Here is a 24,589-nt window from a genome sequence, read left to right as displayed (position 1 = left end):
GTGTTCGCAGCTCGAAGCGCCGGGCAGAGTACGGAGCACGAAAAAGGACTGAAAATGCACCACCCCGGCCCAATCAGAGAGACTGGAAAATCCATAAATCCTACAAATCATGCATGTTAGTCTCAGGACGCGAGATGTTCTAAGAATACATACATTCCCAGGGGAGGGAGCTTGTTGCAGTACGCGCCGGTGACGGCCCAGGTAGGCGCCCAGGTTGATGAGGGGCTCCTGGTTTCCAATAGCTTGCAGCAAACTCGGCTTGATTGAAGCAGACAAAGCATCGGGAGTGGGAAGACGAGAATCTCATCCTGAGGAAGGTTTGAATCAAAGTCGGTGCTTTCTAGCGACATGATGGAGTCACCGTTGGTCAGGATAGCCACTGGTGGGAGTGGCGCACACCGAGAAGCAAAGATCCGGTTGCGGATGATTTGGGTAGACAAGCATGGTAAGTGAGGGCATCAAAGGTTAGATGCAGCTGAAGCACTGATTGTTCTGTGGTTGTGACTTCGAGGAAATTTGAAATGTCCAGTCCGTAGTGTAGGTAGTAGGTAGACTTCGTTTTGTGAATGTTGATGAGCCTCGGCTCAGTCAGCACGTCCCAGTCAGGTAACTAAGCAACCGTGGAATATTATTGAAGAATACGACTGGGAACGGCTCGAATACAGCAGATAGCAACGTATGGCATATTTGAACATATTCCATTAAATAAATTAATACTAGATGGGCAAGAGAATCCCTCGAGAATAGAAGCATTCCAGTGCCCCTATATCGACCAAAGAGCATTCGTATTTGTCCATCATCTATCATCCCAGCGCCTGACCAGGAGATGACCATTTCCCTCCCGCCATTTCAGAAGACTGAACACACTAAATATTGCGGGGATGGAGAAAAGGAAAAGAAGGGTGCAGCAAAGAATTCCCCGGAGCCATGCCATACTCGGATCTATGAACGCACACAACATCACGACACTGGAGGGAATCTAGGAACCGTCTAAACATGGATCATGTCAAGGAAACAGGCTTCGTCAAACGTGAGTCATTATTTAGGCCTTGACCTCGTACTTGCGACGGAACATGTCGTCGACCTCAGTAAGGTAGTAGGTGTGGGGCTGAAGAGTCTCGGTCTTGCCCGCGGGCTTGAAGTTCTTCTTCAGGTGGGCGTGCTCACGGAGGAGGCACATCTAACACATTTCCAGTCAGCTGAGCCCAGTATGATGTCTGTCAAAAGGGGGAGGATGGAATCTTACATCATCGTACGCCTGAGGGTGCAGAACGGTGCGGGCGTTGAGACGGTTGTGGAGGTCCAGCTTCTCAACCATGTAGGAGACATCGCCCACGATCTTCGCACTGAACATAGAGGCAGCGAGACCACTGCCGTAAGAGAAGAGGCCAATACGCTTAGGCTGGCTAGGGTCGAAGGTAACGTTGCTGAGCAAGCTGGCCAGACCGGCGTAGACCGTAGCCGTGTACATGTTACCGCAAAGGGTAGCCACATCCAGACCCGGGCGCACACGCTCGCCGAAACGCTTCTTGGTCAGACCCCATGAAGGTCTTTTCGACAGTCTTGTCGGTGAGGGAGGCTTCGTACTCCATCTCCCGGAGCTCAGGGGCCACTTCGCCGAAGGCGGGGTGGTTGGGCTCAGCGAGATAGTCGTTGTACAGCATACGGCCATAGGACTTCTGCACCAGCTTGCAGGTAGGAGCATGGAACAAGATGTAGTCGAAGCGGTCCAGGGGAGTCTTGGTCTCATCGTGGGTGGCACCGTTGGTGCCGTTGGTGGCCTTCAGGGTCTTCTCACGAGCGGCGTAGGCCTTGTAGCAGGCATCCACGGCCTCGGTGTAGCACTTGAGAGAGAAATGACCGTCCACCACGGGGTACTCGCTGGTGAGGTCCGGCTTGAAGAAATCATAGGCGTGGGTCATGTAAGAACCACGGAGACCGGGCTCGAAGACAATGGGGGCATCGGGACCAATGAGCATGGCAACACAGCCAGCGCCGCCGGTAGGGCGAGCATTACCCTTGGCATACAGAGCAATGTCACCACAGACCACGACGGCATCACGTCCATCCCAAGCGGAGGACTCGAGCCAGCTGATGCTGTTGAAGACGGCATTGGTGCCTCCGTAGCAAGCGTTGACGGTATCCACGCCCTCGACGTTGGTGTTTCCGGAGTCTTTAAAGAGCTGCATGAGAACGGACTTGACCGACTTGGACTTGTCCAAGAGGGTTTCAGTGCCAACCTCGAGGCGACCCACGGAGTTGGGGTCGATGTTGTACTTGCGCATCATGGAGGAGAGGGTGGTCAGGGCCATGGAGTAGATGTCTAAATGGAGCATAGGGGTTAGCGGTGAGTTCAGGGACAGCATGGGCTAAGAGGAAGAGGACAATAACCACGCACCTTCACGGTCATCACAGAAGCTCATCTTTGTCTGGCCCAGACCAATGGTGTACTTTCCCTCACTCACGCCATCGAACTTCTCCAGCTCAGCCTGGTCGACACACTAGAAGGGGTCAGTAGGAGGTTCTTCTAGACAGAAACAAAAATACACTGGAGAGCGAGAGAGAGAGAGACATACCTGGCTGGGGAAGTAGACCTCAATGGCCTTGATACCAATGTTCTGGGGACGAGCAGCCATGGTGGTGGTGGAAAGGAGTAGAGGGGTAGATTATCGATAATGATAGGGGAAAAAAAAGTTGAAGTGGAATGCAGGAGAGCTAAGGTCAAGCACCAGGAGCACAATGGAGGAGAATCAGGAGGATGTAAGAAGACAGCGAGGAAGGGAGCAGAAGCAGGAGATCGAGAGAGTTAGAGAGCAAAGAAAGAAGTCGAGGGAGAGAGGAGATGGTATGAGAACAGGAGTTGGTATATGTAGGAGCCAGACCACCACTGATCAACCTCTTGCCCTGGCGGTACGGCGATTACCGCGTAAGTTACCCGACCTATCCTGACATAGTGCGCCTGTGGTGGAGCAACTAGCACGAGGGTTTAAGTAGCTTTTATTGGTGGTTTGAGACCCTCTGTTCCTAAACCAGGTTAAAGCGTCGATTAGATCAGCATTGGCGGCGATGCGGCGAGGGTTATGGTACGGTAACGCTCCCCACTGCGGTGCAACTCCATCCATCTGTCTCCAGGATATAATGTACACCGTACGATCCATACTAGAATCTCCTTTCCACCAGACAAATTCTTCAACAGAATTTGCAGCCTGCAGGGCACACGCAGCCTCTCCTTTTCGATGAGCTCTTTTTGCCCCTTTCCCTTTCCCCGTATTTTGGTTTCTGTACTTGCTCTCTCCAGCGCAATGCATGATGTACCTACAGAGATCAGTAGTAGTAGGAGTTTGTATGGAAATTCCCTAAAGCAGGTTGGCATCAACTTTAAGCTTAAGTCGTTCTCCTTTTACCAAGGCAACCACCGCCGCCCTCCTAATCTACTAGTATGTATCTAGTTTCACCTTCATGTAACACCAGCATCCGTCCACCCGAATCCCTCATTCCACCAAGCCACCGCATCGTCACCCAGACCGGTTCCTCCGAGGCCTGACCGACACTTCTGTAGTGGTAGTGTGATGTTTGCTGTGCTGCGCCTCTATCTTATCTACTATAGGCCTTGTCTTTGGTCTTCCTCCGCCGCAATTGCATCTCTATTGGTCTCTTTCGGCTTAGGCCGGACCGCCTAATCTCTGGCCCCAGTGTAATACTATCACTTCGACGATGGGACCACTGCGACATCGGCTTAATTTTGTTTATTTCTTTTTGTCTTCTCCCACTCTCCCGTCAGTGTTCGTAGAAAATCCCTCTGCTAATCAATCTTATCATGTGGATCGATCCAGGCAAAAGCGGAAGAAATCCCCTGGACCAGCTGAAACTAGAATCCCGGTGGATGCTGTTCCACCTGGATGATGAAGATGCCTCGAGTACGCAATAATGTTCCATCATGGCTCGCTTAGGTGGTTGAGGTAATTCGCTCCTGGCTGTAGGTTCTCCTAGTGTCAGTTGACATGAGTACTAGGCACCTACCTGGTCTTTGGTTTGTAGGCATCTGCATGCTGTAACACAGAGTAGGATTATGCAACTCAGTTGGTCTATCCTGATGGCTAGGAGAACAGATATAGGGAATGCGTCTGTCACTCATTCACTCACTCACACTCTTTCTCCATATATGTACATGTATTTCTCTCTCATGTGTATGTGCGGAATCAACGGCTTTCTTGTTTGTCAACCTGCAGTGGTCGAAGGTTCAGAGTAAGAAGATATATATATATATATATATATACCCCGTAAGTGATCGTCGTAGGTGAAGTCGGACGCCTTAGGTAATGCCCAACCCGATCAACCAGGACTATTCTAAGGAACCATCGTCCTTCTTTTCGATCCTTCTACATTTCTCGTCTCGATCACCATGATTCTCGAACGGAAATTCCTCTTCACGACAAAACCCTTCTGCCTTGTCTTGCCGAGCGTGGGTCACGGCGCCACGCCATGACTTATCTGGGGGGAATTAGTAAGACCGTGCTTCCTCAGGAACCAACTTCCTACTCCGTACTACTGACTACTCCTACTACTACAGACCAACTAACTACGACGAACTCCATCATCCGCCACACTCCCCCTTGACCTCCGTTCGGGATTAGGTATCGTTCCCTCTCGTTGGCGTGCCTGTCTTTCCCTCACTCTTGCCTCGTCCAGACGCCAGTCTCCCACGTCCTCCCTGATCCCCAGGTCTCTCCACATCAGGGAGCATGTCTGCCACAGCCACTCCTTTCCCTTCCAGATCATGATCCAGCGGACTCCGCCATCTGTGACCCTCTTCAACGCTCACGGCTCCCCGGAGCCCCATCTCGTCCACCATGGGCAACGATAATAAATTCGAATATGAATCCCTTCCAATCCCTACCTACGAAGAAGCTGTCGCCGCTCGTCCAGGGTCATCCCGCTCGCGCCTCGGTTCCGAAGAAGTCAGCGACGATGCCGAACGACAAGGTCTCCTTCACGACGCCAGCGCGACCACTGCTTCCCGCCCGGATCGCCGAGGATATCAACCCCCCACCGTCGAGTCCGCTCGAAACAGCCTCGATGACCTCGACTCCTCCGCCCCTGGCTCCGAACGGGGTTCGCTCGAGGAGTTGCAGCGGGAACTCGCGCAGATGGACGTGGAGGATGCGGCCGGACAACAACCATCCCAACGCTCCCGCCTACGTTCCCGTTTCTCCAAGCCCTTCAATAACCTCACCCGAACGCTCTCGTCCCTCGGTTCGCCCTTTCGTCGCCTGATACCCAATTTCCGTTTTACAATCAACCTGGGCGCCGCCCGATCCGATATGCAGCACCGCGGCTGCATCATCATGTTGCGTCTGTTCGGTCTCTTATTAGTCGTCGCCATTGTATATGTATTTTTCATCTCCGATATCTTCAGCATGAATAGCCGATTTATCATGGGCCAGTCCTACAGTGCCGCCTCCGTCGAGAACTTCATCCAGGGCCACATCAACGAAACGAACATTGCTGAGAATCTCCGCATGGCCACCAAGTTCCCGCACATGGCAGGCACGGAAGGAAGCTACGCACTGGCAGAATGGGTGGAACAAGAATTCCGGAACGCTGCTTTCGACCAGATCGAAATGGAAGAGTTCCAAGTATACTTGAATTACCCCACGCCCGGCGGCAGGAGGGTCGCGATCGTCGACCCACCCGATTTGGCCTGGGAGGCCGCCCTGGAGGAAAAGGACGAGCAGACCCCCGTGTTCCACGGCCATTCGAAATCCGGAAATGTGACGGGCCACCTCGTCTACGCAAACTACGGTTCTCGCGAAGATTTCCAGCATCTTGCTGACAAAGGCGTCTCCCTCAATGGATCCATCGCACTGGTGCGCTATTACGGAACCGAATCCGATCGGGCGCTGAAGGTCAAAGCTGCGGAACTTGCTGGTGCTGTCGGTTGTATCATCTACTCCGACCCTTCCGAGGATGGATTCGTTCGCGGCCCTGCCTATCCGGAGGGACGTTTTCATGCCCGCAGATGGTGTTCAGCGCGGTGCTGTGAGCCTCATGTCCTGGGTCGTCGGAGACGTGCTTACGCCCGGATTCGCTTCCACCCCGGAGGAAAAGAAGCGCCTCAAGCCGGAGGAGAGCCAGGGCCTGAACAGCATTCCGAGCCTTCCGATCGCCTGGCGCGACGCTCAGAGGCTCTTGCAGGTCCTCCAGGGCCACGGCTCCAAGGTGCCGGCCAAATGGGTCGGCGGTGTGCCACACGTGGACCAGTGGTGGACAGGTGATGAAAATTCTCCTGTGGTGAACCTGATGAATATGCAAGACGAAGTCGAGAGGCAACCCATCTATAATGTGATCGGGAGGATCATTGGCATGGAGGAACCAGACAAGAAGATCATCGTGGGCAATCACCGCGATTCCTGGTGTCTTGGAGGCGCCGATCCAGGGAGTGGCACCGCGGTGTTCCTTGAAGTTGCCCGTGTTTTTGGCGAACTCCTTACCTTCGGGTGGCGTCCGCTCCGCACCATCGAGTTTGTCAGCTGGGATGCGGAGGAGTACAACCTTGTTGGATCGACCGAGCATGTGGAAAAGGAGTTGGAGGCTCTTAAGAAGAATGCATACGCATATCTCAATGTTGATGTCGGCGTTGCAGGCAGGGAATTCGATGTTTCCGGATCCCCCGTGTTTGAACGCGTGGTTACGCAACTGCTCGGACGTATCGCAGATCCCATCACCAACGAGACGCTCAAAGAGATCTGGGAGAAGAAGAAACAGAAACTCGCGCCTCTGGGCGCGGGGAGCGACTATGTGGCGTTCCAGGACATCGCCGGAACCTCCAGCATTGATTTTGGTTTTGTCGGTGAACCATTCCCTTACCACAGCTGCTACGAAAACTACGACTGGATGGCCAAATTTGGCGACCCCGGATTCCAGTATCATAAGATTCTGGGCCAGTTCTGGGGTTTACTCCTCGTCCAATTCGCGGACAACCCGATCTTGCCCTTTGACCTGGAGATTTACGCCAAGCACCTCGCCTTCTATGTTTCCGACCTGGAGAAGTACGCCAAGTCCAAAAATGTCCCGATTGCGTCCAAGCCCTCCAACGCGAAGACCGACCGAGACGTTTCTGTCACGTTCAAGCCCTTGTACGACGCGGCCAGTAAGTTCCAGAGTGACGCCGCAAAGTTCCAGCAATTCGCCCAGCTGTGGCATGACGCTGTATGGGGTTCCGGCGGGTTTGAGAACAACGTGATGGCGATGCAGCGAACAAGCCACAATGCAGCCATGGCTAGATTCGAGACCAATCTCCTGGACGACCGGGTCGACGGAGGGGTGAGTTTCTTTCCTTGCAGGATGTGCAGGCTGCTTGCTAACCACGTGTAATCTAGGTCCCTAACCGCACGCAATTTAAGCACGTCATTTTCGGCCCCGAGCTGTGGTCTGGCTACGATGCGACCTTGTTCCCGGCTATTCGCGACAGCATCGATGCCGGCAATTGGACGCAAACTCAAGAATGGGTTGACCGTGTCTCCGAAGTCATCACCACAGCGAGCGATAAGTTATTCCACGACTAAAATCACTATTCCACTTTGACCCTTTAAACGATAGACGTTGCCTTTCTGTCTTTTTCCTTCACCTTGAAGTCCTTCTGTCATCCTTGAGTCCGGCACAGCAATCGCCGGTCTCCTGCCCGCTGTAAAGAACTCTCGCCATCATGTCATAGAACCTCTCACTGCATCTCTTGTCATTGCATGCATGCCGCGATTCTATCCATATCCATATCCATACCTATGGGACACAACCCATTCATCCCAGCGATCTCTTTCTACCCTGTCTTATCTGGTTTCAAAACACTGGTTCTCACCATTTCATTTCATGGATGCCTGCAAGTGTGTCTTTTTCACCTTCTCCTCGGTTTCTCATGGCGTTCAGCGGTCTATTTACCTTATATACTAGGGTGTTTGCCCTGGCTCAGCTGTCCTCTGGTATTCCGTTCGAGATTGACGGTGACAGAGTCAGTTGATGTCTTGATTGCAGGTGGAACTGGAGTCGATTGGTTTACATATATAGTATAGGACTTCCGTTTCTCAACGAAGGTACATATTTTACTTCAGAGTATTCGTCCCCTTGAGTACTGTCTTCCCCACCAGGTCCATCCGTCAAATCAATGACTCAGCTATCTTCCTTAGCTACGAAACCCAAAGTAGACAAACCCACCCGGGAGATAAGGACCATTTACAATGCAATTATCCTGAACAAACAAAATCCTTTTTATACTCCTGATTATGTATCAACCCCATGTTCTATATATACAGCACGTCAAGGCCAATGGAGGAAGAAAGGCGATTAAAAAATATGCATTACCCTTGGTATTCGGATTAGAGCGCACGGGGGGAGTGTGCGCAATTGGATCCTCCGGGGGTTGTTATAGTCGTAGGCAGGTAGGTAGGTGACACGGTTCCCGCTATGCAGAATGCTGAAGTCAAGCTGATCTCGGTTTCGATATAGGAAGGTTGCACGTAGACATTGAGGTGCGTAGATGCTGTCGAACTGGATTGACGGGGCTGGCCTATTTCCGGAAACTCTCCACGCCCAGCGTTGGGGTCTCCACCATCCGGTCACACGGCACCCCCTCGTCGCGTCGTCGGGCAAAGAAGCTGTCACACTCCGAGACGATCTGAGCCCATTCTGCCAGCGCCCGGCCCGCATACTTGCTGCCCGCAAGGGTGTCATTCAGGGCGAGCTTCGGATCGGGTTTGTTGTTCAGCTTCTCTGGTTCGCCAACCGCAGGGTCGAGGGCCATCTGCTCGTCAAGAGTTGCTTCGCTCTTGCTTTCGTCTTCGATATCCAATGTCGACGATGTTGAAGTTGTGTCCGAACCCTCAGGCCGGTTCATGGACTTACGGAGCTGGAGGTGTAACTGGGCCGCGACGGGGAGGCACGGTGTGAATAGACGCTTGTTCTTGCTCGGCCACTGGGGCCGATCTATCCACTCCAGCGAGAATCGGAAGGAGTAGGGTTGATGAACCATCTTCGGAGGGACAAGCTCGCCAGACGCATTGCGAGGCCGCCAGTGCGGATCTAAGCACTTGTCGGCAGCCGCCATGGCATCAGACACAGATGCCTCGGACTCATCCGAGCTGCTGGTTGGGGAGACATCACCACTGGATTTGGAACTGGAGGAGGCACCAAAAACAGCCTTGAGGAGATTCCATCGCTTCTTTGGGAACAATTGACTATCCCCGGACGAATCTTTCGCGAGGCCGGGGAGTCCGGTTTGGTCTGGCGGAGCTGGGGGCACAACTCGGTCGAACGAGACGAACAGATTGGATGGCGGGAGGTGGTTATCACATCGGATAATGATGATCCGACGTCCAGGAGCCGGCGAACAAGGAGCAGAAGATAGGGGCATCGACATTTCTTCTTCCGCTTTTGCCTGGAAGGCGAGGTAATAGCGCCAAGTGCGTTGGAGCCTGTTCCAGATAGTTTCGTAGATTAACCTGGCAAAGTTAGCATGGTCAGTCTTAAAAGCAACTCACTCGGACGGGCTCCTTACGAATCCAGTGGTGACGGGTCTCCATTGAATCTACCCACTCGCCAACAAAGGAGGCGCTGGAAATAGGCGCGAACCATAGGACTCCAGTGACTGAAGTAATGATAGAACAGGTTCTCCTCCAAAAGAAACCGGAGACAGATATCCGCCTTCCGCTCCTCAGAAAGCGTCCATGTGTTCCACACTCCGTAGAGAAACGAGAACACCCGGACCTCGGTCAGCGAGTTGTGACTCTGCATCATCTGCCCGCAAACTTCCAGCCAGAACTTCCAGTCAAAAAAGTCGATATCAACCAACTGAGAAAAGCGCGTAACGATGGGGATCACTTCTTCCACAAAGTCGCACAGCAAAAAGCACGCATTGTGATCAAATAACGATGTCCTTTGGGCTGCTGTCTTCATAATGGACGAGAAGGACTCTGCATACAGTAGTCGCGCGTGTGTAGGTTCGACGGACGACTCGGAGAGGAAATCCCGAAGGAGGATGATCAAGCGATTCTCCGCCATTGACCGGTGACTGTTTGCCGCACCCAGCGGAAGAGCCGAGACTGCGGCGTCGGCGCCTTCAATGAAGTCATCGAAAGTGATCGCAGCGGCTGTGTGGGAGCTTTCTGGGATTTGCGGGGCCGATTGTTTGTACAAAACATCCTCCAGAACGACGAGGATCTGAGAGTGAATGGGTAGCAAACCGGGCGCCAGGACCCGTTTCTCCTTGTCAATGTCGAGAGGCAGGGCGTCCGCATAGAGAATGTGGACGTATTTCACGAAAACAAAGAAAAGATCGGTGTCGCGCCCACACCACCGCGAGACCCAAGGGCTTTGCCACGGGATCTGAGCGGTATTCAGCGGGACATCGGGCTTCTGACGAAGATATCGCACCAATGCGGCATGGCCATGAAAGGCGAGCGAGCGTAGTGCCGGTGGGAAGTTTAATGCGAGGTCCTGAGTGAAGGCCCGCATATCACTACTCCTCCCTACCTGCGGCTGAGCAAACACGCGGCGAAAGATGTTCGGAGGGGTGTTCCACAGCCGCACCAATATATCTGCCACACCAGGACAAAAGAAGAATGCATACGCGCACGCCTTTCCGCAGAAGGCCACCAAGCTGGCAGGAGCGTGCCTCATGGACATTCGCTCTACTACGAAGGCCATTTGGGAGAGGAGGTTCTGCGTGAAGATATTCCGGATGTTATGATGAATGGATTCGATCAGGAAGTCGGACCCCGAGGAATCCGATCCCTCTGAGATGGAAGATGCGGGCTTTAGAGGCCGTGGAGAGTTCCCGCCGGTCAGCGGCGATGGGAATGGAATCTTCCATTCTGGTCGGGTCATGATCCCCACGACGGCCTCCAGGTATACTGGCCTATCTGTTCCGGAGATGGACTGATTGTGCTTACCGTTGAGCATTTCGAGCAATCCAATCCACCATTTGTTCAGGATGTTGACCCGGCGATCTAGATCCTCAGGCCTCAGAGATTTGTATGAGGGATGAGAATGGTGACGGTTGAGGAACGGTAAGAGGGAAGCACGAATGACATTGGCCTTCAAGGCGCTGGACTTGGTCTGAAACCTAGTATTGCCCGGTTAGCTCCGCGTTACTCTCCACTTGCTACGGGATACTCACTTCTGAAAGTCGGCCTCGAGGTTCCGGAACACGCCCCAGAGCTCATCTTTCTTCCGCGGCAAGTCAATGCTGGCCGAGTAACTTCCAGTACTCCCGGCTCCCTTGGGCATCGGAGGGAGGACGGGGGTCGACACATTGAGAGACGAACTGAGCTTCTCCAACGAGCCCTTGCCCCCTAAGGACTGAGGCGAGGAACTACTCGGACTACTGGGGCTCTCTGCGCGGCTCTGGGTGACCACGGCCACCATCGGCCGCCGAGGGCGCTTGTGCAGGATGGTTCGTTTGCGAGAGGGGCTCCCGGCGTCTGGCTCGGAACCAGACACCGATTCGAGCTGCGCCGAATTCCTTTGGGACCGCGGCGGCGATGGGTCTCGTCGCGTCCTGGAATCCTTGTCCGCAGGTGACCGATACGGAGACGATGATAACCAGGGCTTGCGAGCGAGACTGACCAAGCGGCCGGACATGGTGCGAGACTTGGATGGCCGGGCGGCGGGCTCCGGAGGTCTTGTTTCTGGAATCTTGGGGGCCGGGTCGGCGATCTCTTGGTCAGAGGCATCGGTGAGATCTTCTGAGGACACGGTGAAGCGGGAGACGGCAATGGTTGGTTTCTCCTTCGAACGAAGGGATGTGCGTCGCAGGATGTCCTTCCCCGCGGCGACATCCTCCTTGGAAGGGGACTCGGAGCGGTGGGGGTTGGTCAGGTCGGAGAAGGTCCTTCGGAGAGTGGGAGAGTCGGCATTGACGAGGTCGGGCAGGTGATTGTAGCTGGCGGAACGCGAAAGGAAGGCATCTTCGTCTTCATGGTTGCTGGTGACGATCTGAGGAAAGGGAGGAGACATGGTCGAGGACGAAGAAAGGCGGGTGGATGGAGGGGAGAGGGACTAGAGGTCCACGACAAGGAAGAACCCTGGCGATGTGTACATCTCCCCACGGACCGAGAGGTTCGACGGTGGAGAGGCCAGCTCGTCCACGTACGGGAAAGCAAAGATGGCGAGGAAGCAAACAGGTGGACGATCAGACCATGTGCGAGGGAGGAGCTGTGACTGGGTGCATTGAAGACCGGAGCGAGGGCGGATTGACAGGAGGAAGCGAAGGGATGAAGGATGGAAGTTGGAGCCGACGCGTGGAGGAATAGGGATTAGGATTAGGGAGGTAGGTATGGGCCTGCGGCCGGTGATATGATTATGGATTATTAGTAGTAGGTAGGTGGTAGTAGGTATGTATGAGTCGGTCGGTCGGTCGGTAGGCTGTGCAGGTAGATGTAGGTAATTCGGCCGGGGAGCTGCAAGGCTGCAAGGTTCACCACCTCAACAGGCGGAGAGGCCGATGGAAGGATTCAGGGACCAAGCGAACCACGTCAGAGGTCAGAGGTTAGAAGTCAGAGGAGAGAGGAGAGAGGATTGACAGGATCTCCCCGAGCCAGATCAACAGAGCTGGCGATGATGAAGGGGAGAAGAAGAGAAGAAGAAGAGAAGGTCGGCGGTTGATCGACGAGTAGAAAAATTGGGGAAGAGCGGAGAAGCCACGATTGAGGCTGGCGCAGGGTCGAAGATCAACGGGAGAGAAGAGACGAGAGGAAGAAGAGTAAGTGGAAGTAACTAAGGTACGTAGTAAGTGGAGGAGCTCAGTCAGGAACCCTCGATTCAACCTTGGGACGATTTTTGATTTTATTCTTTGGATAATTCTGATGATTATGATTATTATGATTATCTAGTTATTATTGTTATTATTATTTTCTATTCGGTGGTGGCACTCATGATTGGCAGAGAATTAAAGTTCCTTCCATCGATCCTTTTGATGGTTTCTCGTTTATTTTTACTCTTCCTATTTTTTTTTTTTTCACTATTATTTTTTCTATCTTATCCGGTCTGCTCGGAACTCGCCCATCCCGATCCACGGTTGCGGTCATCTCGTATTACGCTGCGGTTTGATCTTGATGATATTATATTATATTACGGAGTATATGATTGTTTTCTTTATATTATTATTATTATCATTACTATTATGTTTATACTAATTATTCACTCCGTTCTTCCACAAACCCAAGACATCCATCATGCAAGGCTTCATCCATAAACTATGTACTATCTACAGAGCATATCACTTCTAACTATACCGATTCATCTGTCCCACTTGCTCCGAATCCTGGTCCTAAAATTGCACCGGACCCCGCCTGCATATTATTATTATTACCTAGATATTGTTATGATTATGTCGTAGGAATCATGAGGCGGTTCGGGCAACAGCCTCCTGCGTCCAGCGTTGCGTTTACGACCATCGCCATCAGCTCACCTCCTTTCGGTGGTCTTTTCAAGCGAATGGTGGGTTACTCGTCCACGCAGCCATCCCTCCTCACCCCCTCTTTCAACCCCCATCCCCAGGGAGGAGACACCCCAAACATTCCGGTGTCCTCATCTTGGTGCAAAGCGCGTTGATCGTCTCCCACGCCGGCCGAACCTCCCGCCTTCTGATACGTCATCTGTACGAGCATAATCATGCATCCTTCCATCGGCTGCATATCAATTCAGCAATGACCAAGCAAACAAAGGGAACAGATCGAACAAGGCGTCCGAATTGGAACTAACTACCCATCCTCCACTCGGTGGCAAAAACAATTGCTTTTTGATGGTCAACAATGAAAGCGATGATGACAACCGACAACCGACTCCCTGGGTGCTAGCTCCCCGGAATGTAGTACATGACAGTTGTGAACGACTGACGACTGACGACCGTCTGTCCGCATTCCTCTCGGTCTCCATGATGAATGGATCCCGGATGCTCCAAGCCCATCATTTCAATCGCCATTGGTATGCCCACGGCCTATTTAGACGTCCATCGCCATCTCGTGAGACACCCGCCAACTCGCCCAGTCTCCGTAGCCCATGCATGGCTGTACATCCATATCTCCAGCAGGAAAGCCCAGGACAGACCTCCCACTCGAGTGATCGCCCTTGCAGCATGCACCAAGCCTGGACCTTATTGCGCACCCTTCGTCATCGTGTCATATCATCGCCAAACGAGACGGATCGACCCATGTGCCGAAAGAGAGTTGATCGAGGCGCCTCCCATCGACTTGCTATCCATGTCGATCGCAGCCCCGGAAATTAGAGAAGCCCAACGAAGGGCGTAGAACCTCCCAATGCAGATCCAAAGATCGAGGAGAAGTCCAAAAGAAGCCCTCTGGTCGCGGTCTAGCACAGCACAAGCATCCGGAGCTGTCATACCGACTGGTCGGGCAAACCACTACCGATGACCCCCTGGCGTCCCACCGACAGACTAATGGTGATCAACCTGCTCGCCCACCGAAGACGAATCAGTTTCCTGAATGGGGTACAGGAACTCGTCTCTGAGACACAAGAAGTAGATGTATCAAACGGCACCTGGATGTACCTACCTACACCGGAACCGCGAGTCCTATGGCGGGAGGGGAACAGACACCGCCCATGTGCTCCAAAGACTTCCGTACTCAGAGGTGATGGGGACATTCGTTAATGCAGAATTCTATCATCTCTTGTTTCCTTTATCACTCGGTGGAGGTCGGCGGGGATATATCAATCCCGTTCTTCCGACATGGTCGCTTCCAACTACCATAGTCATTCCGATACAGAAGGAACAGCTCAGGAACCATCGACAAAAGAAAAGAAAAGAAGAAATTTCATAGCTCCAGGTAGGTTTAATTTACAAAGTTCCTTTCGGGACTCAACAACCAGGAGACCGTCTCTCTATGGGGTAATAGCGAGTCTCTTTGCAGCCCCTATGGTCAAAGGGAATAAACCTAGTGGGCAGCAGGAGCCTCCTCCTCTTCCTCGACGAACCAGCTCTCCTCAACGGGGGCGGCCTCGCCGCTGGCAGCCTGGCCCTCGACTTCCACCTCCTGGGTCTCGTAGGACTTCAGCTCATTGGCGAGGTTGGCCTCCTCGGGAGACTTGGGGGCGGCGGGGATGGCGAACTTCTGGACGTGAGCATCGGCATCACCGGGCTTGACGGGGGAGGGCTTGTAGGCGCGGAGTTCGCGGAGGTAGAGCTCCTGAACGGGGTCGGCTGTAGAATGATATAGTCAGACTTTTTGCGCTAACCAGGCGGTGATCCGATCGCGACCGTCATCCGCCGAGGCCGTTTCATTTTATCCTCCTCTCGGAATATTCCGTTCGCAAAGATCGACCAAGGTGGATAGGGGGAGTTGACATACCCTGACGGACGGCGGAGGTCAGGAAAGTGCGGCGAGCGGCCGTCGAAACCTGTTGCCGAGAGGCGCGGACGAAGAGGGAGCGCTATGAAAGGGGCGGGACGGTCAGTCACCCCATCGAGGGGACATGAAGAAAGGTAATCCAAAGGGGAAAGAGAGACTTACCGACGCTCTGAGAGACTGGGACATCATCGCGGCGGTGGGGATGGTCGCAGAGGGGGAACGTGGAGTTGAGAGCGGAGGGGAAAAGAGGGAAGCGGTTGATGGGCGTCTTCTCGTCCGTGAAGTTCGAAGTTGGACGTTCGGCACGCTTCGGCTTGGCACGCCCGCTGACTCAGCCCAGATGCGGCTCTTCCCGATTCTCGCTTTCTCTCCCTCCCGCCCAACTCCTTGAACTTCGCCTCCCTTCTCTCTCTTTCTCTCTTTCATCTCTCTTCCTTTCAACCCCCCCTCTCCCTCCTCCCTCGTTCGCCTCATCACGCCTTCTTGTCGCAGAACTTGACACTCACCGTTGCTCGTCTCTTCGATCCATCGATCTTTGCATTCGCAGCAGCTTTCTGTCAGGTTCAACGACCCCTCCTTTTCGTGAGACTCGCCGCGCTCGTTCGCTTTCTCTCACGGAGACCTTGACTGGTTTATCGCGGTCGGACAAGCTAGGCTTCGAGAGTCTTGGGCAGTCGAAGTTTTCAGGACTTCCTCTGGCTCGGTTCTTCCTGTGACGTGCTTTACTCCGGGGACTGTTCTCTGAACACGACACAGGAGTGTGATATCTCCCTGGAAAAGGTAAAGCGTCATACTCGCTCAATCTTTTCCCCCGTGAGCTTGTGAAGAGACGTTGATGGCCAGCGGGTTCCTGTTCGGTGGAATCATGCCCATCATCGAGAAAGCACCAGAAAGCACTAGAAGACTCCTAGCTCACCCAAATCTCTTACCTCCAACATGAACTCGTCTTCGTTTCACTTGGGCGCATTCATGCTAACATGATTATGAAAGGCAGTGACGCAGAGACGTAGCTTGCATTCTACTCTCAGTGATTTGCGCCGCTGCTGCCTTTATCCATCACATCGAGGACACACTCGTCCTCGGAATCCCGTCTAACGAGTTACATACCGCCGACAACCTGTATTCGCCACTCTTTGTCCGCTTCTGTGCTCGCAAACACAATCTTCCCATCACGCCAGGAAAGATAGCTCGCCGACAACGCGAACGGATCCGCTCTAGTACGTCTGTGAAGAAAATGGGCGCTATAGCCGCTCCTGGGAGACAACAGGATCCGACTCAGTGGAAAAAGAATCTGTCCGCCCATGTCATCTGTCCAGAATGCAAGGAAGTTCCGCCGAACCTCGAGTTCCCTGGCTCCCATGAGACTGTGTGTGGCTCATGTGGATTAGTGCTGGCGGATCGAGAAATTGACATGCACTCCGAATGGCGTACTTTCTCCAACGATGACCAGAACAACGACGACCCGTCTCGTGTTGGAGATGCGGTAAACCCTCTCCTCAACGGCGACCAACTGGAAACCCAGATTGCCAGTGGCGGCTCCGGTCGAGTCCGTGACTTGTACCGCGCCCAGAACAAGCAGTCGAGCGAGAAGGCGAACAAGGCGCTGCTTGCGGCCTACAAGGAAATCGGTGCGTTGTGCGATGGATGGGGCATTCAGAAGAACGTGGCCGATACAGCCAAATATTTGTTCAAGACGGTGGACGACGCCAAGGCGTTCAAGGGCAAGTCGCAAGATGTGATCATCGCCGGATGCATCTTCATCGCCTGTCGGCAGCGAAATGTTCCTCGTACCTTCCAGGAGATCTTCGCCGTGACCAAGGTCAGCCGGAAGGAAATCGGACGTATCTACAAGGCTCTGGAGAAGTTCTTCCAGGCCCAGAACAAGGAGAGGCAAAACGCCGTTCTCTCGAGCGGCGGCGTCCCCGATCCCAACGACACTTACACCGCAACGACGACGACCCGGCCCAGCGATCTCTGCAACCGGTTCTGCAACCTGCTCGACCTCCCTTATCAGGTTACGAGTGTATCGTCGGCGCTGGCGGATCACGTCACGACCAAGGGCGATCTCGCCGGTCGGTCTCCGCTATCTATCGTTGCCGCCTGTATCTACATGGCGTCCTACCTCATGGGCCACGGCAAACCCGCCAAGGAAATTTCCACGGTGGCCCACGTCAGCGACAGCACCATCCGTGGTGCATACAAACAGCTTTACGCAAAGCGGGAGCGCTTGGTCGACCCCGAATGGATCAAGGATGGCAAGGGCAATTTGAAGAATCTGCCCTCCATCTGAACTTCAGTGCGCTCCAAGTTAAGATTGAGCACAGTGCGACTGTCTATCATTAGGAATCGGTGACGGCCCGCTCGAGGCCTTACCTCACCGGATTTGTGCTTTTGCACGCGTTATTTAGATGCAGCCATTTATCAAAATCATGATACCCATGAAACGAGAAAAAAACAAATAAGACGCAGAAATCCCAAAAACAAGCAGAAAAACAAAAGGAAATATTTCCCTTTTTTCATTCCACCACTCTTCCTGCCCTTTCAGTGTTCTAAGGATGAAGCAATCAGACGTAATGCATCACTGCCCTCATAAAAGATTGATTGAAACCCCAGCCAAGCCCATTGCAACTCATTCCATACTCTTTCCTTGCCACATTCTGTTTTGTTCTCCGCTTTTGCTGCGACCTAGGTAGTTTAGGTACTACGTACCATTGCGCTAGCATCTTCAATACAATGTGGTATGCCTTCCTGCAGAACCATACTAAGTGTAGAAGTATGTTGCGTAGTATGTTGCTACTCATTCAGATACCCCGAATTGAAAGCTCTAGTCCTAACAAGTAGTCCATGCAGCGCATCGACATGCACATGCCAAATGAATGTACAAAAGCGACCTAGCAACAGTACCTTAGATACAACACCATGGGTCAGTCCAACGGATGGACCAACCCCTCAGGCTTCTCCATGAAATTGGCTCCAGATGGACAGAGCCAGCATGACGGAGAAGGAAATGGGCAAATACAGATCACTTATAACAAGGAAAACAAACTAAATACACATCCAGCCAGCGCTTCATTCACCGATATCACCTTCCGATGTCCGCTTGCCATCCGCAGAGGCCGCCATGGCTTCAGCGGCATCATCTACTTCGGATTCCGAAGAAGAGTGGGTTGGCTTCGAATCGCGTCTCGCACACGGCGGAACCTCGGCTTCGGTTTGCGGAACAGCAGGCACAAGGACTTGGTCTGCCGGAGGCAGCTTGTTGTCCGTCATGACTGGCGACTCCTTTTCCTGCTCAGGCGACGACAGCGGGTCTGTCGGTTCACCGGCCATGTTCTTAGACAAGGGGGGCGCCATGGTAGGGTGTTCCGGAGCAGGCTTGGGCACAGTTTGCTCCGACTTCTGCCCGTTGCCGACGACGAGGTTACCATCTTCGCACACTTGCCAGACATTCCACGACTCCGTGATCTGGATTTCCGGGATGGCTGGGAGTTTCGAGGTGGCGGTCTCAACGGCTGGTCTTCTCCGTGCGGGTCCACGAGCCCGTCCCTTGCGAGCATCACTTAACGGTGCCTTCTCTGCCGGGGGCTCTTCCTCCTTCTTCTGCGGCTTTTGTGGCACCTGTGGACCAAGCTGTAGACGAGAATTCAGGTCGGACAAGAACCCGGCCTTCAGAGCGGCGATCTTGCTCCCGCCAGGACGGGCGGGCACTGCTGGCTTCGGTTTGACAGTGGCATCTTGGCTCTCTTCTCCGTTCAGACCAGCTGGCTTGCTGGGTCGGGCGGGGATCTGTGGCTTGGGGCGATCCGGAATCGTCGGGGGTTGACGCTTTTCAGTAGGTGATGCGGGCTTGGCTGAAGCGTCGACAGGAGGACCCTGTTGCGCGCGCTTCTGAGGACGAGATGGGATGATAGGCTTTGTCGGCACAATGGGGCTCTTGTTGTCAACGTCGTCGGACGGTTCTATCGTAGTGACCAGCGTATGGCTTTCCGGCGCGTCCTCCCAGATATCACGACTGGGGAAGCGTTGTTTGGCAAGCTCAAACCGCGAAGGTTCCTTCACCTTCACCTTCTCCTCCTGGTCTTCCGACTCCAGAATCTGAGACGCAACTTTATGGGGATCGAGATGGGGCACATGGCTACGACGGAAGGATTCTTGTTCCGGCGTCTCGAAAGCCTCATGCTTCCTCTCATCGGGGGTGGACACGGTGGCATGAAGTTGTAAGCTGTTCGGCGAATCCTCCCAGATATCCTCACTGGGGAAGCGGTGCTTGAGCAGGTCTGGGCGTTGCTTGAAACGCTCTGAGGCCGGCAGAGGCTTCTTTCCTTGTGTACCATCCTCGGGGAACAGAGGTTCATACTCCTCAACATCCTCCAGCGGGGTATGTGCGTCACGCTCTTCGCGGGAATCGTATCGTGCCAGCGTGGGCATACTACCGTGGTGGCTCGCGGTTCGGCTGTTGGAACGGCTGTGATTCACGCTGGGAGTACGGCTGCGCTCATAGTCGAAGCTGCCTTGTCTGCCAAAAGTAGGAGAGATAGCAGGATGTTGATGGGCAGACTCTGGGCGCACTTCATCAGCCGCCAAGATAGGCTCATCTTCATCTTCCTCACGTTCCCCGGGAGCATGGACAAGCTCGCTGGGGTCTGGGGTCTGAGCAAATCCATCCGGATGATGAAGGTGGTGGTAGGGCTCATCAACGTGGATCACAGCAGGTTCTTCCTTCGCTTCGGTCGATGTGGGCTGAGGTTCCGCAGCAGATGTCTTTTCATTGCGCAGAGGAGATTCCATGACTGGGCGCGAGTTACGTCGGGAATCCGGTGCGGGAGATGCAAGGCGTTGAGTGTACTCGTCCGAAGCAATGTAGCCCACCTCTTCCTCTGGAGTTCCGTCAACAGCAGGAGAAGTGCCTAACAATAGAATTAGTCAAATCCTTTCATCTACGAACAGGAGAAACGGTTAAACAACTCACCGAGTCCAGAACCAGTCACGGCAGAACCCCGAACGATCTTGTTCAGATCGTCACTGCTCAGAGCCCAATCGGGGCGGGGGGTGCCAACCCCAGGGCCATACTGGCCTTTTTCCTCCTTGGCATATTCTTCGGGATGCTTTTCATACCAGGCCTTCTCGAAGCGGTCATTCGGAGCCACGCCATGTCCGTGAAGACCGTAACTTCCCGGAGGCAAGGAAGATTCGCGACCACTGCGGGAGCGATGGTGACTACGACCGGATCGTTGACTTCCATGTTCTACTTGATATGGGCTGGGGGACGGAGCCTGTACATCACCCGCGTTGGGGTACATGGGCACTCGCTGGCCAATTTCGGGGATTCCATGCTCCTCTGCGGTGAAAGAATGGCGACGATCCGTCGAGCCAATCGACGAGTCGGCGCGCGAACCACTAGCCCTGGAGTGTAACGAGCGAGAGGGGCGTTCCGAGGAGTCATCGGCGGCCGGAGAAGCAGCTCGACCGAGGCCTGCCGCCGCCGCAGAACGAGAGTCGGTCCGGGTCACTGCCTGCACCTTGGCCTTGGCGCTGGAGGTAGGCAAGGACGGTCTTGGCGCATGAAGCTTCAGATCGCTGCCCACGTTGCGCATCTCGGCGGGGGTGGGGTGATGGCCATCAGACAGGTTGTTGACATCCAGATCTTCGTACTCGATCCCTTCTTCGCCTAGAGAAGGTATTGTCACACTGGGAGGGCGCTGTGGCACCTCCGCGGGGGAGTGATGGTGCAGGATCGAGCCGTTGGGAGGTCCGTTGAGGGGAGAAGGAGCATAGCTATCGCGCAGCGGAGAGACGGAGCGTTCTGCGCGACGAGAGGGACGAGGCGGGATCCGCGGCATGTCTGGGGTGAGGCCTTGTTGGTGAGGGGACCTTGACGGTCGAGGAGGGACCACGGGGGCTGTTTGCGTCGTCATGGTGGAAGGGTCTATGAATCGATTCAGGCTTTATACTTTTCTGCAGGAAGTGTTAGTGTTGACTGATGGGGCCCACGACGTGGAACGGTGAACAAGTGGCGTTAGGGGGGGGGGGCAATTAGGCGTCAATGGAGCTGGTGTAGTGCAGTGCAGCGGACAAGACCAGGCGTCGCCGAATCCAACTGAACAACACTCCTCACTGGGCCTTCTCCGGTGGTAGGAAGCCGTGTCCAGTTGAGTCAGGGGAAGATAAGATACGGATTCGAGGCGATAGTAGCATTCCTGCGCTCACCGCCTCGTCCCATGCTGAAGACGGCGTTTTGACACCAAGACCAATGAGGGGGAGGATTGACATTGGAGAAATTTGCAGCGGTGATAAGGAGGGAGAGGATGATTTGCTTACCGGCGGTGATAATTGCACAGGAGAGTGGCTTCCAACGGTGGACAAGTATGCCTGAGGGGAATTGGAGGGGAGCAATTGGAAGGGGATTTGACAAGGATGGAGAATGGAGGGGAATGGGAAGTGGGGATAGGATGGGATTGAGTCAGGAGAAGAAGAGAGAGAGAGGAGGGAGGAGGTGTCAATGAAGAAGCTGCAGCAAGTCAGGACCTAGGTATGGAGAGTATAGTTAGAGGAGAGGGAGAGGCAGACGACGACGACGATGATGATGTATGACTCTATTAGTAGCAGCTGGCGGTGGGCGTAAATCCCGCCAAACCGCCTTTGCTTCCTGCCACGGCCCACCGCCCCGGCGCGTGACGTGCTCTGACGCTATCGAACCGCCGTCTCCGCCCTGTCGTGACCGTCTCGTTACCGATGATGGGCTGTGAGCCAACGAGCGTGGTTCGTTGCATTTACGCCTTCGGTAATACTCGTACAGAGTATGGTCATTTTTGCCTCGGTGGGGCCGCCTTCTTTTTTCAGCTTTTTTCTTCTTCTTTCCTTATCGGGGTCTGTTGAGGTATTTTTAGCAGTTACAGAGTACGGAGTATAGTCCATTGTCTGGATATCAATGCCTTAGAGTCAGTTCATCTCATGTATCTAGGAGGTATTCAGTAGATGTTATCATTCAATATTCTTAGTCTCTCGGCCAATGATACTCCCCCGCAGCATCACCCGGACGAGGGGCAAGGGGAGCAATCGGCCACTGCATTGCATTTATTACTATGTATTCGCATTACTCAGTACCCTTGAGGCATTTTCTCTCGATCCAGGTATGCTGTGCATTGTTCAACTGCGAGTGGTGTGGCTAGCAGGTTAGCAGATTCTCCCGGGAGATCACTGGCACCAGAGTGCCCTCTGAGTGGCCGTCCGGCTCAGATTCTTCATCCTACGTATCAGCAATCTTCCGAGGCAGGAATAATCACTCACCGTCCGTCCATGTCCAGCGGAGAAACCAATCTTGAAAAAGAAAACAGAAAACAGAAAAAGACCCGGGAATAACGGGGGGTCCAGAGGGAGGGGAAGGTTGATGATCTGGACGATCCATTATTGGGAGTCTTCTGGATACCGACCTTTCGATCGTCTGAGCGTATCTTCAGAATTAAATCCCTCCCCCTTTCTTTGTTTCAGCGTTTTCATGCCCTTGAATTCTCCGGGAAAGGGGAATCATCCGAAAATCAAATCCCTCGCCGCGTTCCAATCAGACCTGTGTGCGAGAACCGTATCCAGGCCCAGACCATGGTCCGTTGTATGGGCTGTGTAGGTAGTGTTCCTAGGTATCAAGCCACGAAAATCGAATCCCCCATCTCCCTTCCCCGTCTCTAGGAACCGTCATCTATCTAGCTACATACTACTATGTATCTAGATCGAGGAACCCCTCGTGTGGCTGTGCGCATCGCAATAACGATCAGAGATGTCCATCAGGAACTGTCCATTCGCAGGAGCCCTAATTGTATCGGCCCGTATCTGAGTGGCCACCCCTCTCATACTAGCTAGCCGACCATTCTTTCAATTGCATCATGAACCACCGCATCCTCTCCTCCTCCTTTCCGGTTTCTTCTGACTCGTAGTCTTCCCGGTTGGCAGGGTATCAAACAAAGACACGTCCATCGTTGCCTCCCATGCCATTGCATTGCATGGACAATGCCTTTGCTTTTTCCACCAAAGCCCATCCACGCAGTCTCGGTGACCTGGAAGGACCGGTGGTCACGGGTCCACTCCAGCCTTGTCGTGGAGAACCGACCAGTCCCCTGTGATCCTGTCACATTCGTCCGCTGACGATATCCGCCACGCGGTGGGACGTTCTTTACACCCGTTTTGGTAAGGAAGATACATCCATGTCCTGCGGGATGAGTGCAGCCAACTTGAACCTCACCCGTCTGGATTTGCTCGGTCCATTACGCCAGCACTACCCCGTACGCTCTTATTAGCCTACGGCTCAGATCGGCGTATATGCCCGATAAGGATGATAATGATCGCTTTCAGTGTAATGGAGCACGGAGCCAGCAATGTATAACTCAAATCGCATGGGTCGGTGTCTTTACAAAGTATCTCTCCCACCGACGATGTCTGATAAGACCCAACCTAGGGCTAGACTCTGGGCAATGCACCAACACAGACATCCGCCTCACATCAGAACACTCAGAGCCAGTGAAATAAACTCGCTCGGCTCGGCTGGTGAAATACACCCTAGGTAGGTATTGCAACGTGATCATATTGACACCCATCCAGACATGCATATCCCTTCTTCCACCGGCCCGGTTATCGATGTCGATATATTTCGGATCACCTATAGGTACAACACAGACCTGCGTATAAGAAACAGGAAACCTCACTCATTACCACGGTTGACCACTGTCCTTCCAAGCTCCTGGGTCCCGTGCAAACTTTCCCATCCGTCCGTCCTGATGTTATAGCCGTCCAGGAACCTGCAGGTAATCAGGAAGACAGTAGGTACCTAGGTACCTACCTAAGGTATCCCCGTAATATCCTGATGCTGTAATAACCCCGTACAGCCAGTATCACCCGGCCTGCTAAACGCGGGGTTAGTTTAGTTTAACCCCTCGGAGGGGTCGATGGGACTATGACGTAGGACGAATCTTCCAGATAGCATCCGACTTTCCTACTGCACCAGATTGTAGCATTAATTGAGATGCCTGACTGGTACTGTCGCAGATACTACCTGGGTAGTTCGGACCTCAGGACCTTGTAGGCTCCCTTGACAAGCCTGGTCCTGACAACGCGGTCCATGCTGATTCGGCCGTGGCACTGCCAATGTTTATAGGCTCTGTTCATGTGTAGATGCTCAATACAATTCGAACACAGACCTTCCTCGGTATAGCTAGCCTTACTTCTATCAAGTTGCAGCGGTATAG

The 24,589-nt window shown here is 53.6% G+C and overlaps 6 protein-coding genes across 6 annotated transcripts; 2 read left to right on the top strand and 4 right to left on the bottom strand.

The window, feature by feature from the left end:
• Nucleotides 1-1,042: 1,042 nt before the first annotated feature.
• Nucleotides 1,043-2,636, bottom strand: erg13 (hydroxymethylglutaryl-CoA synthase; the record flags this gene model as incomplete). Its single annotated transcript, XM_001213773.1, has 5 exons — nucleotides 1,043-1,180; nucleotides 1,247-1,550; nucleotides 1,588-2,323; nucleotides 2,399-2,501; nucleotides 2,577-2,636. The coding sequence occupies 5 exons, from the start codon at nucleotides 2,634-2,636 to the stop codon at nucleotides 1,043-1,045; spliced, it is 1,341 nt and encodes a 446-aa protein (XP_001213773.1).
• Nucleotides 2,637-4,850: 2,214 nt separating this feature from the next.
• ATEG_04594 (M28 family metallopeptidase) lies at nucleotides 4,851-7,565 on the top strand (the record flags this gene model as incomplete). Its single annotated transcript, XM_001213772.1, has 3 exons — nucleotides 4,851-5,867; nucleotides 5,914-7,323; nucleotides 7,380-7,565. The coding sequence occupies 3 exons, from the start codon at nucleotides 4,851-4,853 to the stop codon at nucleotides 7,563-7,565; spliced, it is 2,613 nt and encodes an 870-aa protein (XP_001213772.1).
• A 995-nt stretch (nucleotides 7,566-8,560) lies between these two features.
• On the bottom strand, nucleotides 8,561-12,006 carry ATEG_04593 (uncharacterized protein; the record flags this gene model as incomplete). Its single annotated transcript, XM_001213771.1, has 3 exons — nucleotides 8,561-9,491; nucleotides 9,548-11,113; nucleotides 11,168-12,006. 3 exons carry the CDS (start codon nucleotides 12,004-12,006, stop codon nucleotides 8,561-8,563), a joined length of 3,336 nt encoding a protein of 1,111 aa, XP_001213771.1.
• A 2,936-nt stretch (nucleotides 12,007-14,942) lies between these two features.
• On the bottom strand, nucleotides 14,943-15,545 carry ATEG_04592 (ATP synthase subunit H; the record flags this gene model as incomplete). The annotated part of the gene is made up of 3 exons (XM_001213770.1): nucleotides 14,943-15,208; nucleotides 15,357-15,438; nucleotides 15,519-15,545. The coding sequence occupies 3 exons, from the start codon at nucleotides 15,543-15,545 to the stop codon at nucleotides 14,943-14,945; spliced, it is 375 nt and encodes a 124-aa protein (XP_001213770.1).
• Nucleotides 15,546-16,590: 1,045 nt separating this feature from the next.
• Nucleotides 16,591-17,646, top strand: ATEG_04591 (transcription factor SUA7; the record flags this gene model as incomplete). The annotated part of the gene is made up of 1 exon (XM_001213769.1): nucleotides 16,591-17,646. The coding sequence occupies one exon, from the start codon at nucleotides 16,591-16,593 to the stop codon at nucleotides 17,644-17,646; it is 1,056 nt and encodes a 351-aa protein (XP_001213769.1).
• A 779-nt stretch (nucleotides 17,647-18,425) lies between these two features.
• ATEG_04590 (Aim21 family protein) lies at nucleotides 18,426-21,271 on the bottom strand (the record flags this gene model as incomplete). The annotated part of the gene is made up of 2 exons (XM_001213768.1): nucleotides 18,426-20,263; nucleotides 20,326-21,271. The coding sequence occupies 2 exons, from the start codon at nucleotides 21,269-21,271 to the stop codon at nucleotides 18,426-18,428; spliced, it is 2,784 nt and encodes a 927-aa protein (XP_001213768.1).
• Between the last annotated feature and the right edge of the window lie 3,318 nt (nucleotides 21,272-24,589).

This window comes from Aspergillus terreus, genomic scaffold, assembly GCF_000149615.1.
Source record: "Aspergillus terreus NIH2624 scaffold_6 genomic scaffold, whole genome shotgun sequence".
Classification (NCBI taxonomy): domain Eukaryota; kingdom Fungi; phylum Ascomycota; class Eurotiomycetes; order Eurotiales; family Aspergillaceae; genus Aspergillus; species Aspergillus terreus.
Note: the sequence above shows the minus strand (reverse complement) of the source record. Positions and strands in the feature narration are given on the sequence as shown.